General features: G+C 39.2%; 1 protein-coding gene across 1 annotated transcript in view; it reads left to right on the top strand.

Annotated features, from left to right (window-relative positions):
* Positions 1–16,981, top strand: part of tgfb2 (transforming growth factor, beta 2) — an 89,206-nt gene that overhangs the window by 20,575 nt on the left and 51,650 nt on the right. The window contains exon 2 of the mRNA XM_072394994.1: positions 9,649–9,812. Within this exon, the coding sequence (XP_072251095.1) occupies positions 9,649–9,812 (164 nt within the window). The remainder of the gene's footprint in view (positions 1–9,648; positions 9,813–16,981) is intronic.

Raw genomic sequence — 16,981 nt, 5'->3', positions numbered from 1 at the left:
CACACCACCGCATATTCTTCAACATTTAATCAGTGCTGCAGCACATGCAGCCCAAGAGCAGAGAGAGGGGAAGGCAGCTTGCCAGGTGTGCTTCTCTTATCCATGGCTCCCAAAGTTGATTGGCCAGTTCAAAGCCAAGTATCCAAACAAAAGAGTGTTAGGGCTGGACTTCACAGATTGAACCTCAATCTGGATATTAACACTTTGGAGAAAAACAGAAAGGTGGGTGGAAGAGGGAGAAGCACACACTCACATTCAGTGGGTTTACATGATGAGATTAACTCGATTATAGCTATAGTTGGGTTCTGCTCCTTATCTGAGCAAGAGTAATTATCCTTTGTTACATGGCGGTGAATGTATGGAATCACTGGCACAAAGCATGCAATACCGCAGTAGATAAGTGGCGCTGTACCCATTTCAACTATCGCTAGAGCCTCTTCCGGTTGACGTCTTCACCACAAACACCAACAAAACTAAGGCATTTGAGAAAGACGGTGAACGAAGAGCGAGATGAAGTTACGTCCCTCTACATTTGTGATGAGCTGGTTATGGCACAAACGCGACACACAACGGCGCATTCTCCATCGCATTGTTTGTTTGTTTGTTGATGGCGGCGACAACAACAGAAATATCGTCTCCTTTGACTTCCGGGTGACGATCGCGGGAAAAAATCTCAAGCATGCGCAGAACACTCGATCTGATCCACTGTCGTCTCCAGGCACGTTAAGTGGGCAATCGGATCGAGTTATCCCGGGGTCTTAATTTGATCGCAAATAATCCGATTCGATTTCTTGTTGGATTAAGCTTGTTACATGAGCTGAATAATTCAATCTTATTGTAATTTAGCCATTAATGCGATCCGATTGCCTGCATGTAACCGCACTGATTGACAGCCATGCAACAGAATTCATATTCAGGGTTTATTTAATTGTTTGACGTTTTGTGTAAAAACAAACAGTTTAACTTAATGACTTTCTTTCTTGTGAAGTAATGCTTTGTGTTTATGTCCAAATCATTTATTGATCCTCTATGCAGTTAAAATGGAAAAAATAAATTGTTTGCAAAGCTGCTTTTTCTGCTAGTACTCTCATGTTTTTTTTTTTAAAAATGCAATTTTAGATAGGTAGTCCAGAGCCTTTAAAACATTTTATTTCTCTTTGTCACTTTTTACACTGTGTAATTGAAAATAGTATTGAGTATTGGGTATTTCCACTGGTGTTGGTTCTGAGTTTAAAATTCTTGTTATGTGGCAACCCTAATCTGTAATGTCCACCTTTCAGTGGAGAACTTAACTGAAATCCCTGTTTTAGGAATCAAAGTATTTGCATGAGCAGAGAAAGCAGATTTCAGTTTAACCTTAATACTGAAATCTGTTTCCATCAGAGCCAGAAGATGTCTGTGCTCATGTTTGCTGCCTATCAACAGCATGTGTAGCTTTCCCTTGAACCTGTCAATGCACCTAGTGTTGTGTTACAGCACAGTGGACTCATTCATGAAACCCTGCAGCAGTTTGGGTAAACACTCTGCCTTCAGTTGATCTTCCTAGAGCTTAAAGTGCAAGTTTTTTTTGTTGATAAGTTTTTTTTTTTCTTTTTTCCCCACTGTCTGCATATATATCAATGTTTGATGCCAAGGTCTGGAAAGAAACAGGTTTCTTATATATGCAATTTAATCTTGCATTTTTTCTTGCGCATAGGTGATAAGTGATGGTGAGTGTGTCCTTCATCAGCCCTCTTTGACCATCTAATCTCACCAGCTTTATTGATTAAAAAAACCTTGATTTAATCAGAGAGGACTAGAATCGCCGACAGTGGAACACCAAAAGGACAGGACAAATAAAGAGATAAACAGACAAATAAACAGACAATTGCAGGTGTGTCTGTGTGTGTGTGTGTGTACTGTGGTGTGTATAGATGAATGTGTGGAAGTTTGTGTTGTGGTCTGTAAGTAACCTACTTATCCACCAAAAAAAAATAAAGCCTTCCAGCAGATATAGAGCTGTGATGTTGACCTTCACCACTTATTCGGCATCAACCAGTGACCACAGCCAGTTACAGGCTGTGGTCAAGCTGGTGCTGGTGTCATGCACCTCCACCAGTGCTATGGATTGCCCCTCAGTCGCAGCAGGAACCGTGCAGCCCAGCTAGACCCTGCCAGCAATAGAGCTAGCCCGAGCACATCGGCTGTCCCCGGACACATTGAGCAGGCCCAGTAGCCTCGAGACCCTAACCCATAACGTATGTGTTGGTGACGTTGAAGTTTAGGCTGTTTTCTAATTACCAGATCAGAAACCAGAATGTGCTACCAAAACCTGTGCTGTGTGAAACCCCAACTAAGTAAAATTGGAGGGCAGGAGAAGGTGGGCGGAAGGGAGGGCAGTGGAAGGTGTCCGGAGACTTCCTGGAGGAGTTCCAGGAGGGGCTAGTTCCGGAGATCCCCGAACTCCAGGAGGCTTGGAAGGTCGCAAGAAACATTTATTGCGTGGCTGCGATGGACATGTTCGAACCGCACTCGACCTGGATCCACCAACTTTACCCCTCTCCCTTTAACTCCCCAGTGTCTGCTACCATGTTTCTGCCTCCACAGCCCGCTGAGGACGCCAAGCTCCAGCACGCTGAGCACGCCAAGCTCCAGCCCGCTGAGGACGCCAAGCTACAGCCCGCTAAAGTAGCCAAGCCACAGCCCGCTGAGGTCGCCAAGCCACAGCCCGCTGAGGTCGCCAAGCCACAGCCCGCTGAGGTCACCAAGCTACAGCCCGCTGACTCCGCCACGGCACGGCTTTATCATCCTTTCCACCGGGAAAGGCCGGCTCATACCAATTAGTGAATAATTGCAATCAAATTACTGTTGAACAGTCCCAGAATTATCCACTATTTACCAAAGAATTACATAAAATGTAAATTGCCACATATTACCAGGTAATTGCTACAGTTAATAACCTTAAGGTGAAAATATACTGTAAAAGAAAGCCAGCCATGTTTCGTAGATTTTAAACAGTTATTACCATATAACTCATATTGGATTAGTTTGTTTCATACAGTGGTAAAATAGAAACTTCCACCATCTAGGCTACAAAATGCAAACCATAGTTTATTCAACTAGCCAAAAAAATAAGACTTGAAAAAACTTTACCCATTGGTAATATTTAGCCCAAAACTTTTACATTCCCTAAAAACAGTTTTTCACATTACAAGCACAAACGATGAAAGAATATGGCACAACTGGAAACCTACCAAGGCATAGGTGTCCACGTAAACTAACAGCAAGGGGGGCAAGGAGAGCATTAATGCACATAGCTGATACCTGATCCCCCCCGGGGGATAGAACTTGATTTTTGAGAGGGAAGAGGCTCCTCATTGATCTGTGCGATTCCAATCAATAGTTGAGACACTGCACAGAGACGAGCGAGCTTGAGCGAGAATTATCATTTTATTATTGCTTGACACATAATTACTATCTATTATCACTACGTTTCTGAGTCATGATAAACAGTAAGAAGGTTGTGCACATTACTATCTCCGTTCTTTTAAAATTTACTCTGTAGTTCCCACTATGGCTGCATTGCCTACAGCTCATTTTGCTAATAAAATGCATCCCTGCCTTTAAGTAATAAGAAATGTTGTACTGAAATGTTACTTTTTTGTCCATGTCCAAATGTCCATGGACATTTTTTTTTTTTTGCAGTTTGTGTTTTAATTGTTAAACTTTAACTTAAGTGTTCAGGTGGGCTTCAACAAATCCCTCTCTTGTGTAAACCAATGCAACCAAGCAAAATGCTCCTCTGGTGCAGTCACTTAGAAATATTGGAAAATCTTTTAGCATAGCAGACGACCTTATTGAGTTATATTATCATTATGCTTTGTTACAGAGGCATGCCACTTACACGGAGGGGCAGAGGCAGAGGTTTGAACAAGGGGCTGAGGGTCCCAGATCAAGATGGCAACCCAGGGTTGCGCGAAAGTGAAGGTGCATTCTATGACTACTGAGTGTGTCTATAACTAAATTCAGTTCTTTTAGTCATACTACTTTTTCTTATATTTATGTTTTGTGATAATTTGGTTTTAATAAGCAGAGTTGGACAAATTACAATTGTATTTGAAATATGTTTTTATGATTATTAAATATAAATTCTTTTGTAGTTGTTGACCTTCAGCAAAATGCATTTGCTCCCACCATGAATAAATTCCAAGACAACTTTTAGTTACTGAAAGAGGAGAATTATCTTTTGAAGGAGGAGATTCGTCTGCTGAAAGAGGAGCGTGACTTCTTGAGGGAGAAAATTAACAGTCTGGAGAAGGCTGGCCCCACAAAGTTATCAAAAGGTATTCTCCTTGTTCACATATGTTTTGCTCTCAAACTATTTTTTTAAAAAAGCCCACAATATCGATGACCAAGATGTTTATCTCAAGAAGGTTTTTTAAAAAAAAAAAAAGACTGAATCACATTTTACGCCCCGTTCCTCACTATTCATTCACCCTGCGATTTTAAAGGATAGGGTGCCCCAGTTGTTTTTGTGTGGGAAGGTGGGGGTGGGAGTGGGAGTAATATATTGTTTATGGAGCAAACAGAAATACACTTTAATTTATAGTTTTATGTACTCTGATGTATTACCCAAGTAAAACATATTAGTTGGTAGGATAAACCTAGAAAATGGGATTCAGTAAAAATTTCAACTAACAACATTTGAAACTAAATACAGTAAGGAAAACTGCTAACAGCTTCATATTTTCTTTACGGGGTGAAGAAAAGGCAGCTGACCGATACATCTGAATCCTCAAAGAGTTCTGACACTATGTCTGACTCTAAGTCAGACTCCTCCCCTGAATATGTGAGGAGTACAAAAAAGAGGAAGAAGCGAAAGGCAAAAGCTGCTGCATTTGGAAAATGGGGTAATTTTCTGGAATTAATTCTTTGGTAAAATGTCTGGAGTCACCCCTATCTTTTCTACATTTTTCTTTAAAGAACCCTGACATGTTTATAAATTATCATGATCAATAGTTCTCCACAGGATTTCTGAATCAGAATCATAAAACTTTATTTGTATTTCTGAAAGTCTCTTACAGTAGATGAGCAACTGAAGGATGATGTATCCATCAACCTTTGTGTCAGGTCTTTGCTGTCTTTGCTTTTTCTTTACTCTTAATGACAAGACTTTCAGATATGGTATCTAGTGTCAATAATTTATGTTTGGCACTTCTTTTGTCCTGAAGTTGTTTAATTTCTCATTTTTACAAGCACATTAAGACTTTTTAACATGCTACATTTGTAGAGGGAAAAAAATTACATTTGACCTCTGAAAGTAAATCCAGAAGTTAACATAATTTTCGAGAGAAAAAAGGAAAGGGAATTTATCAATCACTGAGCTGTAACACAATGAATGTGGACCGAAACACAATTGTCTTGACTGCTGTCATTGCTGAAGTCATGATTGCTGCAGAGGGCGAAAACTTTGGACCACTTCCAATGTTTACTGATGATAATACTATCAGCAGCTTTGCAAAAACTTGCAAGGCCTTCCTGGAGGAAAACAGACCTCGAGAGGAGAAAATAAAAACGATGAAAAAAAAATTCAGAGCTACTACTAATTAAGTGGAAATTCCACAAGTAATGGTAATGTACTTGCAACCTAGTGTTAATTCTGTTTAAAATTCAACATTACAGAATGTTATAGATAACCTGAAACTATGTTTTATATCAAAGAGCTCTAATTTTCTTTCTTTTTTTATTGATTTGGTATTTACTTTTTGATTTACTTATGTGACAGGTACATATACGATATATTTGAACTTTCACACCGGTAGTTCTGTTAGCCAATAGCCAATGTTAAAAAAAAAAAAGTAAAAAACTGTACCTCCCCAGTTTACTAAGTACATACATTGATGACATTTTGATTTTTTAAGTTTCATAATTTCTGTTATTGTCTCAGTTTTTGGGCATATAGTTTGTTGGATCAAAAATAAAAGAACTCACTTTTGATCACAACCACCAAATATGGCTGGCTTTCTTTTACAGTACAGTTTCACCTTCCTTACTGGGTATTTTGTCATGTTTTTCTTGGTATAAATGCAGTAATTTTTTCTTCTGCTACTTTATGAGCAGGTTAAATAAAAACATACTGTTCAATGTGAGTTACATGGTAATAACTGTTTAAAATCTATGAAACATGGCTGGCTTTCTTTTACAGTACAGTTTCACCTTCCTTACTGGGTAATTTTTCATGTTTTTCTTGGTAAGAATGCAGTAATTTTTTCTTCCGCTACTTTATGAGCAGGTTAAATAAAAACGTACAGTTCAATGTGAGTTACATGGTAATAACTGTTTAAAATCTATGAAACATGGCTGGCTTTCTTTTACAGTACAGTTTCACCTTCCTTACTGGGTATTTTGTCATGTTTTTCTTGGTATAAATGCAGTAATTTTTTCTTCTGCTACTTTATGAGCAGGTTAAATAAAAACATACTGTTCAATGTGAGTTACATGGTAATAACTGTTTAAAATCTATGAAACATGGCTGGCTTTCTTTTACAGTACAGTTTCACCTTCCTTACTGGGTAATTTTTCATGTTTTTCTTGGTAAGAATGCAGTAATTTTTTCTTCCGCTACTTTATGAGCAGGTTAAATAAAAACGTACAGTTCAATGTGAGTTACATGGTAATAACTGTTTAAAATCTATGAAACATGGCTGGCTTTCTTTTACAGTACAGTTTCACCTTCCTTACTGGGTAATTTGTCATGTTTTTCTTGGTATAAATGCAGTAATTTTTTCTTCCGCTACTTTATGAGCAGGTTAAATAAAAACATACAGTTCAATGTGAGATACATGGTGATAACTGTTTAAAATCTACGAAACATGGCTGACTTTCTTTTACAGTACAGTTTCACCTTCCTTACTGGTTAATTTGTCACTTTTTTTCTTGGTAATAATGCTGTACTCTTTTATTCTGCTACTTTATGAGCAGGTTAAATAAAAACATACAGTTCAATGTGAGATACATGGTAATAGCATAATAACTGTAAGAAGTCAAAGCTTTTCCTCATCTGCTTAATGTTATTAACAGCAACAATTACCTGGTAATATGTGGCAATTCACATTTTACATAGTCCTTTGGTAAATAGTGGATGATTCTGGGACTGTTCAACAGTAATTTGATTGCAATTATTCACTAATTGCAATCAAATAGTGGCTAATTGCATAGTAAGACAGTGTAACTGATAATATGTGGCAATTTATCCGTTGTTAAATAGAGGGTTATTTAGGGGCTGTTAAACAGTAATTTGATTGTAATTACACATTAAAATGCGTTTTTTATTACATAGTAATACACTAAACCTACAGAGTACTTACTAGGTAATGATATGGTAATTAGGGGAGTGTAAAAGGAAGGATTACCAAATAATGACTAGACAATAACAAATAAAAACCTTCCATCCATTTTCTATAGCCACCTATTCCAATTCAAGGTTTCGGGGATAGAGACTATCATCAGACCAGCTGCCATTAGGCAAAAGGCGAAGCACACCATAGACAGGTCACAGCAAACACACAACAAACATGCATGCTCACACTCACACCTACTGTCAATGCAGAACCACCAAATAACCTAACGTACATGTTTTTAGATGTAGGAGGAAGCTGGAGTACCCTGGAAGAACCCACACATGCACTGGGTTAACAAGCAAACTCCACACAGAAAGGCCAGGATATGAACCTTCTTACTGTGAGATGACAGTGCTAACCATCACACCACCATCCAGACCCCACAAAGAATAGAGTCATTATATTCATCATCATGGAAGGCTGTTGTTTTTGGTAGAAAATAAAAGTTTCTCATGCACCAGTCTTTGTTGCAGCTGAGCTGAAGAAGCCTGAGACTGAAAATGAGCAGTTGTTTGATCACTATGCTCTGTAAAGGATTTGCAAACACGTTAAATCGTTATTGGTCTAAACCATCACAGCATCCACAGCACAAGCCTGTAACTACAGCAACATAAAGGCATGACATTCCGCTGCACCCTGCAGACTGTGTTGGACCACATTTTCTGATAAGCACAAAGCTAAAAGAACATTAGTGGACATCAGCCTATACAGCAGAGTAAGAGTGAGCTGCCTGCAGTCTTGCAGTCAGATAAAGCTGATCAGTCTCCTGTCTATTTGTCTGCAAGTTTTTGCAGATCTCAAGTGTGTCCTGATGTGGGGGGAGATGTTGCTGAGGCCGTTTTAAGATCCATGAGGTGCAAGGGTGACATTATGGAGGTGTGACAGAGAAGTTCAGAAAGGTTGTGAGGTTTATTAAGCCCGAGGCAGGTGAAGAGCATACTGAGCATCATTCTGAACTGAACCTGAAAAACATTTTCAGCTCTTTGGCTCTGTCCAGATTTCCATCAGTCTGATCATCCTTCATCTTGAAGCTCTGCGACCTTTTTCCATCACTGACCACACATCTGTCATGTTGTTCTCCTGAACTGTGTTTTGCAGCTTTTTTTCTGTATACCTCCCTCTTTTTCAACTTTTTCTGTACACTAGTCAATTACTATCTGTCTCCATCCCTGAAAGATTTCTTCTTTGAGTTCTGCATCTTTTTTAAAGTCACTGATAATCCAGGGTTTATTATCTGTTCTCCACTCAGAACTCAGCATAGTCTGTCATACACTCAGTCATAGTGCTGATGTTGTCTCATTGTGGCTCTTAGAGTGGATCCTAGTGTTTTTTTCACTGAAAAGTAATCCTTCAGAGTTTCCTTTGCTTCCTGTGACCGCCGTAATATAAAGTATTTTTGATCACAAGTTGCCACTGAACAATTGTGCTGGCACAAGTGAGATGTTGGATTTATTTGGTTTAAGTGAATTGGATCGTAATTGGCTTAAATTTGATTGTATCTTACAAGTGCCCTGAGATGACATTTATTGGGATTTGGCTCGATATAAATAAATCTATATAAAGTGCAAATTAAAGCGCATACATTCAACAATGAAATGTATGCACTTGTGTATAATGTATTTCCATTTTCTACACTCACTTAATCCAACTCAGGGTTGCAAGAGGGCTGGAGCCTATCCCAGCTGATATTAGTTGAGAGGCAGGGTATACCCTGGACAGGTCGTCAGTTCATCACAGGGCCTCAAAGAGACTAAACAACCAGGCTTGTTCACGCTCACTCCTAGGGTGAATTTAGAATCACCTAACATGCATGTTATTGGACTATGGGAGGAAGCTGGAGTACCTGGAGAGAACCCATACATACACGGAGAGAATATGCAAACCACACAGAATAAACCCAGCTGAGATTTAAACTAGGAGCTATCTTGCTGTGAGGTGACAATGCTAACCACTATATCTCTGTGCAGCCCAACTCATGGCAAAAGAAAATAAATAGAAATAAAAACAAAAACTATCCTTTAAGAAATTATTACGTGAATATTACATAGCACCAACACTCTTCTTAGGTATTTTTCACACCATGTGTTTGCAATTGTAATGTTTTTCTTGATTAGCAGTTTTGTTTTTGGTCAGTTTTTGGTGGTTTTGATTTGAATAAAAAAATTATATCCTTTTATATGAAGTCAATTTTATAGTTAATTTTCAAGTTTCTCATTAATTATAAAGTATACTCTCCATCACCATACTATTTTATCTCCTTGTTTTGTAGATGTCATTTCCCCTACACACTTCAACCCATACTTCAGGCGGCTGACCTTTGATGTGTCCTCCTTGGAGAAGAATGCCTCTAATCTGGTTAAGGCGGAGCTCAGGATCTTTCGTTTTCAAAACCCTGAGGCTCAAGTGTCTGAGCAGCGCATCGAGCTCTATCAGGTATACATACTGTCTTATGAAGTAACATCCACAAATGCCAAGATTATCCAATTTCATGAAAGGAAAAAATATGATAGATAGATATATAGAAAGAAAGAAAGAAAGAAAGAAAGAAAGAAAGAAAGAAAGAAAGAAAGAAAGAAAGAAAGAAAGAAAGAAAGAAAGAAAGAAAGAAAGAAAGAAAGAAAGAAAGAAAGAAAGAAAGAAAGAAAGAAAGAAAGAAAGAAAGAAAGAAAGAAATTAAAAGTATCCAGCAGCTACATAGATTCCCGAAGGCAGGTTAGTATCAACAGCGAACAAAAACTCAGTTAGTAAGAACATACAGTAGGATATACAGTAAGTGTAAGTAAGCGGCCAGCTCGTCAATCTTGTTTGACATAGAGTTCACATTCCCCATAATCACGGAGGGAATTGCAGGCTTATACCTCCACTGTCCCGTTCACCTTTTAGCCTTTATGGTTAGTGGTTGTTAAAACACTAAAAACACGCAGACGTGGACGGAGCTACTGAATTGGTCACTGCTCTCGTCAGCATCGGAAGGACGCTGGGGCGAAAATGTTGTGTTATGTAGTTTATACTTATACTGTTTAAACTGATGTCACAAAAAATATTGGCAGTCTTTTGCCAAACATTTTAAAGTATGAAAAATATGTCAATGGGCATATAAATTAAAAATGAAAGGAAAGGATTTACAGATACCCTAAAATGTAGACACTGTTTAATCTTCTCAATAGTTCCAGATATGTATTACTGGATATTGAGCAGATTTTCATATAATCCAACAAGTTACATTTTGATATATTTATTCATTCCATGTTTTAATGTCCCAAAATATGGTGTAATCTTGCAAGTAAACTTCAGAACTCCTCATTCCTTACATATGATATTTTTTATTCAGGCAATTACTGTACTGTAAAATTCATGTAGTACTTAGGGAACACAAAAAAAGTCATTTTTGTTTTTTACTTCATTGGACTTTATCGCTCAAATTACACAAATGTACAAGAAAGCTGACTGAGAGAGATTGGGAAGAGTTAACTAGAACCATGTGGCTTGATCTTGGTCAGTGCAAACCAGATTTGTATAAGGAGTTGCATAAATACCTTTTAACTACTTGGTCATGAAAGCTATGTCTTAAGGGAATAAAACAAAAACAGTAGATTATGATGATTACTTTTTACGTTTCTATGGAAGTTTTAAATTACATGCCTGAAAAACAGAAGCACATCTTTTTAGAAATATATCCTGGAGAATGGGGGTGCTATTTATATCAATGTCCTGAACATGGCTATTCTTTTTTTTAATAACATTTGAACAATGTCTGCATCCCTAATATGCCTAATTTAGGCTTATGTTTTCACTTCATGTAGTGAAGCGCTTTGAGTGGTCAGCTAGACTAGAAAAGCGCTGTACAAGTACAAGTCCATTTACCATTTACCATTTACCACTTTTGGGACATACGCATGAAGAACTAAGTCGCAACAAAACACAACACACTGTTATCAAGCAACTAAATGGGACCTTATCAGGACTTGAAGGACTGGAATAGCTTGGCTATAGGCTGAGTGTGCTCACCATCAACTTGATTTATTGTCAAAAAAATATTTTCTGGAAAATTTAAACATGCAGTTTTGTGATATTATCCCATTCATAACTATGTTAGAACTATTATTAGCAGACATCTATTCTCTGGCAGGAGGTTTGCAAGCCTTAGCTGGGTATTTGTTCTTATTACAGGGTAAAGTTTGACCTATTGTTCTGGAATGAGGTTCAAATAAAGTTCTGTAGATTTTTCTTTGAGAATGTGGCTCTACACGTGTTTGCATGTGTTCCTGTGTGGACTTGGTGGTGGGGAGAGAGGTGTGGCATTTCGTAAATACAAGTGAATGGGTTTGGAGGCTGGTTTCATGGAAAAAAATGCCACTACTTTATATGTGTGCTTGTGGAAAAAGGTGGGCTGGGGGCAAGGCTTTTTGGTGGATACAAACAGCCCGGATTACACATAAAATTCTACAAGCTTGTGCTTTTTGCAGCTCCTGCAGTAACAAGTGAACATTTTGCAGTGAACATAAGCAGGGTATGATTGCCCTGCTATCTCATTAACCTGTGAAATGACACTACATCAAACCTTACCTTGGCAGCAGAAGAAAACAGATAGTTCTGGATCATTAGGGTCACCCCCTTTCTCTCCAACGTCAGACAGACAAGAGTGAACCCTACCATAGCATAAGCACTTTGAAAGTTCCAGTATCTGTGTGCAAGTGAATGCAGCATGTGAGTTCTCTGTTCCCAAGGAACACTCAAAGCAATGAGTAGACCAACCAATGAAACAAAAGGCCTCTACACTGTTCAAGTATAGATCGGCTGCTGCATCTGAAGGCAAAATCAGACTAACACAATGAACACGATTCCTAGAGCACCAAAGAGAACATATTTTTTTGCAAGTAACACAAATCTGTTTGCTGTAAAGCAAAAAAGTGAAATACTGAAAAAAATCAAATGGAAAAATTATAACTCCTCTTCAAAAGAAGGTGATTGTTCTCACACTATGCCACAAAGTGGTAACCAGTTCGCTATACACTCATGATGCATTCATGATGTTGGACATTAGAGCAATTGGTCTGCAGTCACTGAAGGCTGATGGTCTGCTCAGACTTTCAGAATCCTCAAGATGGCACTCAGCATAGGCACATGCACAGTTGAATCTTACACTAGTGACAGACTGACAGTACCATTTAACTGGATCACTGTCCTTGTCCAGTAAATATGCACAAGAGTGGAATCAAGTAATTGAATTATTTATGTCTGATACTGATACTTTGTGGGAGATCATTGCACATATTTGTATAACTCAATTCACTGCACAGATGTCTTTCTGCCAATTGAGTGGTGATTAGGTCGGATGATGCTGTGGCTAAAGACAAGACAGCAACTTTTACTTTTAAGGAAACTAAGAGATAGAGCAAAATAAAACTCCTGAAAACTGGAGGCACTAATCTATGAAAAGGTAAGTAAACTAAGAATCCCATGGAGGAAACAAAAGGCTGTGAAATCCTTAACTATGAAACAAAACTACGATATGAAACTTACAAATCAAAATCTCTCTCTCGGAGGAATCGGTACAAAATCCAAATAATAACTATGGCCAAGGCTGTGACGTGACTGTGATAAGGTGATAAGGCTGGGGTGAACACACGAAGACAAGAACAAAGCTGAACACACTGGCACAAGACAAAGGGAGACACAGACTCTTATACACAGGGTGACAGAGAACAGGTGGAAACATTCAGCAGACAATCAGACCAAGACACACGAGGAAAGGGCAAGTGACCTGAAACGAGAGGAGAGTTACTTTTTCAAAATATAACAGGAAATAACAAGACAAGACATGGAGACAGGACAAAAAACCACTTAATCTCAGGTGTGACAGTTAAGAGGTTCCTCAGGGTTCTGTGCTTGAATTGAATCTTTTAACTTTGTACATGCTTCCATTAGGTAACATTATTAGACGGCGTAGCATAAATTTCCATTGTTATGCTGATAATACTTGTGAGCTTGTATCTTTAGGGAGAGCTATGAAGCAAGGTCAAGACAAAGACATTAAAAAAGTTATCCATATAGTGGTATTGGCACAAACGAATTCTGAAATGTAAATGCCATGACAGACCACCACCGTATGACTTTGATCATCCACCAGAGAAATGCATTTTTTGGTATGAAGAGAACCAGCGGAGAACTGAATCGGTGTTTGAGTTGTTAGCCAATGATTACTGAATTTGGGTTCAGAGAACTGTAAAGTTCTCATATATCTGTGTGACAAAGCCAGAGTTGACTCCTTTATTATTTAAGTATTAAACAGAACCAATGACATAAAATAATTCTCAAATATCAGTAGACAGGATTTTAATGATATTGCTCACAATCTAACAAAAAGTGATTAAATGTCTTACAGTGCACCAGTAATTAGATCATGAGTTTTGTTGAGCTGGCTCTGTATTGGTCTCTTACACTAGTCCTGGAATCCTATTAATGAGAAATTTAAATCATATCTATGTCCCATACATTACTCTACAGGTTTTTTCTCATCATTTTCTCCAGGTTTTCTTATCATTTGTATCATGATCTGGGGTTTTGTGTTCTGTTTTTTTCCTGTCTTTAGAGTTTTGTTTAGTGTTTGCATGGTTTTAGCATTTAATCTTTTAGTTTGCTTACTTTATCTATGGTTTTAGTCCTGTGTTTATATATGGCCATTACTCTTAGCATCCCCAGGTTCCCTGTCTTGTTCTCAGCTCCATTTCCACATCTGTCCTCTATTCAATCAGTCACAGCTCCAGTCACTTTCTCATCACTTCTCTCAGTATATATTTGTTTCTTTTAGTCTTTGCCAGTTATCTCCTATTGTTTCTCTGCCATTCATGTTCTTTTTCTCAGTCTGTTTTTTTTTGTAGTTTTATTTTTACTTTTTTTTTCTTCTTTTGGTGTTTTTGTCACAGTTTTGAATAAATCAAGTTTAGTTTCCTTCAACCTCCAGTGACAGTTTGTTCTGTGATGGCTGAATGACTCCCGCCCATCAGTCCGAAGAACAATTGAAAGAGTCAGCAGTCTGATGGCACTGAACACATGGCTGTCAATTTCACATTATATTTTAGAATTGAGAAATGCAAAATAGTTCTTCTCTGACTTTGTCACCAAGAACAATAACATTGTTTGTTTCCTGTCATTGATAGATTAGAATAGAATAGTTTATTTGCCACCTGCACAAGTACAGGTATAAATGCATTGGAATTCTTCTGCGTTGTTCATCGATTCTTGAAAATCAAAATGCGGAAGAAATAATGGTACAACAACAAACAATAATAAAATAAGATAAACATAGTAGAATAAAGTAAACTAATATACACTGTATAAGTATATATATATATATACATGTACGTGCATATAGTGGGCGACTAGTAGAGATTAAAGATATTGCACATGACAGGTTTATGATGAGTCAAGTTTTATTGCACAAAAAACATTGGTCTTGAGTTTTAAAAAGGAAAAAAAAATTATACAAGCCTTTATTGTGTAGTGTGAGATGATTTGTGGAGTGAGGTACTTCTTTCCCTCTTTAATGTCCTGTTCCATAAGTCTGACAGTGGCTGGAAAGAAGCTGTTGTGGAGGCGAGCCCTGTGAGCAGGGATGCTCACTGGCCTGCAGTGTCTCAGGTTGTAGCCTGAATCCACCCACTGAAACAGGGCACGAGCTGGGCGATGCTTGTCCCTGCAGATGCTCTGCGCCTTCCTCTGACAGTGTTGGGTGTATATGGTGTCAATGGAAGGAAGATGGAAACCAAACGCCACCGCAACCTTAACAACCTCCGCTCTCTAAAGCCCACTTCACTTTGTGACACACCCTTGTCTGTGGGGTTGTGGAATTGCCAATCAGCGGTAAACAAAGCAGATTTCATCATGGCTTATTTTAACCACCTGCCTCTTGACATCCTGGCTCTCACTGAAACCTGGATTAAGCCTGAAAACACAGTTACCCCGGCTGCACTTTGACCAACCACTCATTCTCCCACACCTCTCGTACATCTGGGAGAGGTGGTGGAACGGGCATGCTCATTTCCAACAAATGGAAATACACCCAACTGCTACCTGAAGCTAAATACAATACCTTTGAATACCACACCATCCTGGTAACTGCACCGGTCAAAATCTATACGATTGTCGTATATCGCCCTCCAGGACAACTCGGTGACTTTCTAAATTAACTCGACACCTTGCTCTCTTCTATCCTGGAGCATGACTGTCCCATAATTGTCCTTGGTGACATGAACATCCACCTTGACAGTCCTAACTCTTCTGATTTTCTGTCACTAATGCACTCATTTGAGCTACAACTGCTCAGCAGTCCTCCGACCCATAAACCTGGCAAAGTGCTCGATCTCGTTTTCTCAAGAAACTGTGCCACAGAGGCCCGGTCTGTCACACCTCTGCATTTCTCTGACCACTATTTCATTCAGTTCAGAGTGAGTCTCCCGAGAAGATCATCTGCTTCTACCCCTATGGTTTCCTTCCGCCGCAATCTCCGTAACCTGTCGCCCACCCACTTCTCCTCTGTTGTTGCCTCCGCTCTTCCAACCTCCAGCACATTCTCCTCCCTTCAGGTTAATGATGCCACGGAGTCCCTTTGCTCTCCTCTGAGCTTATCTCTGGATAGTCTGTGTCCTCTATCCACCAAACCCTCCCGATCCTCCCAGTCTCACCCCTGGCTTAATGATACTCTCCGAGCGTCGCGCACCAATCTCAGAGCTGCCGAAAGGAAATGGCAAAAGTCAAAAGATCCGACAGATCTAGCTAAATTCCAGGCGCTACTGTCATCATTTGCATCCAGTGTTACTGATGCAAAAATTTCTACATCAACAGGATTCATAGTACTACTGACACCCGGAAACTTTTTTCCACCTTCAAAACTCTACTTAATCCTCCGCCTCCTCCACCTGCTACCAATCTAACAGCAGACACCTTTGCCTCATTTTTTACTGATAAAGTGGCAGCTATAAGCAAACAGTTTACCGAACCTGGTACCACAAAATCTGCATGCAGAAGTCCTACTGCATCATTTTCCTCATTCACCCCTCTCGCTCAGAGCAGTGTGTCTAAACTTCTCACATGTAGCCGTCCTACTACATGCCCGCTGGACCCCGTCCCTACTAATCTTTTCCAATCCATTGCTCCTACTGTAACTGCAGCAGCCACGCATGTGATTAATGCTTCACTGACATCGGGCACATTTCCTACCACATTCAAGCAAGCTCAGGTTACACCGCTGCTCAAGAAACCTTCCCTCCCTCCAACTCATGTGGAGAATTATCGGCCGGTCTCTCTCCTCCCGTTTCTGTCTAAAATCATTGAAAGGGCGGTCTTTAAGCAGGTGACCGATTACCTCTCACATAACAACCTCCTTGACCCAAACCAATCTGGGTTTAAAAGTGACACTCCACTGAAACGGCTCTGTTGGCTGTGACAGAAGCCTTAAAAGAAGCCAGAGTGACAGCTAAGTCCTCTGTACTTATCCTGCTCAACTTATCAGCTGCATTTGACACTGTCAACCACAGTATCCTTTTGTCCATACTCTCTAGCATGGGCATCACAGGGAGAGGATACTCCTGATTTGAATCATA

This window comes from Leuresthes tenuis, unplaced genomic scaffold (assembly GCF_036924035.1).
Source record: "Leuresthes tenuis unplaced genomic scaffold, fLeuTen1.0.hap1 SCAF_10, whole genome shotgun sequence".
In the NCBI taxonomy this organism is placed as follows: domain Eukaryota; kingdom Metazoa; phylum Chordata; class Actinopteri; order Atheriniformes; family Atherinopsidae; genus Leuresthes; species Leuresthes tenuis.
This window is presented reverse-complemented; position numbering and strand designations above follow the sequence as displayed.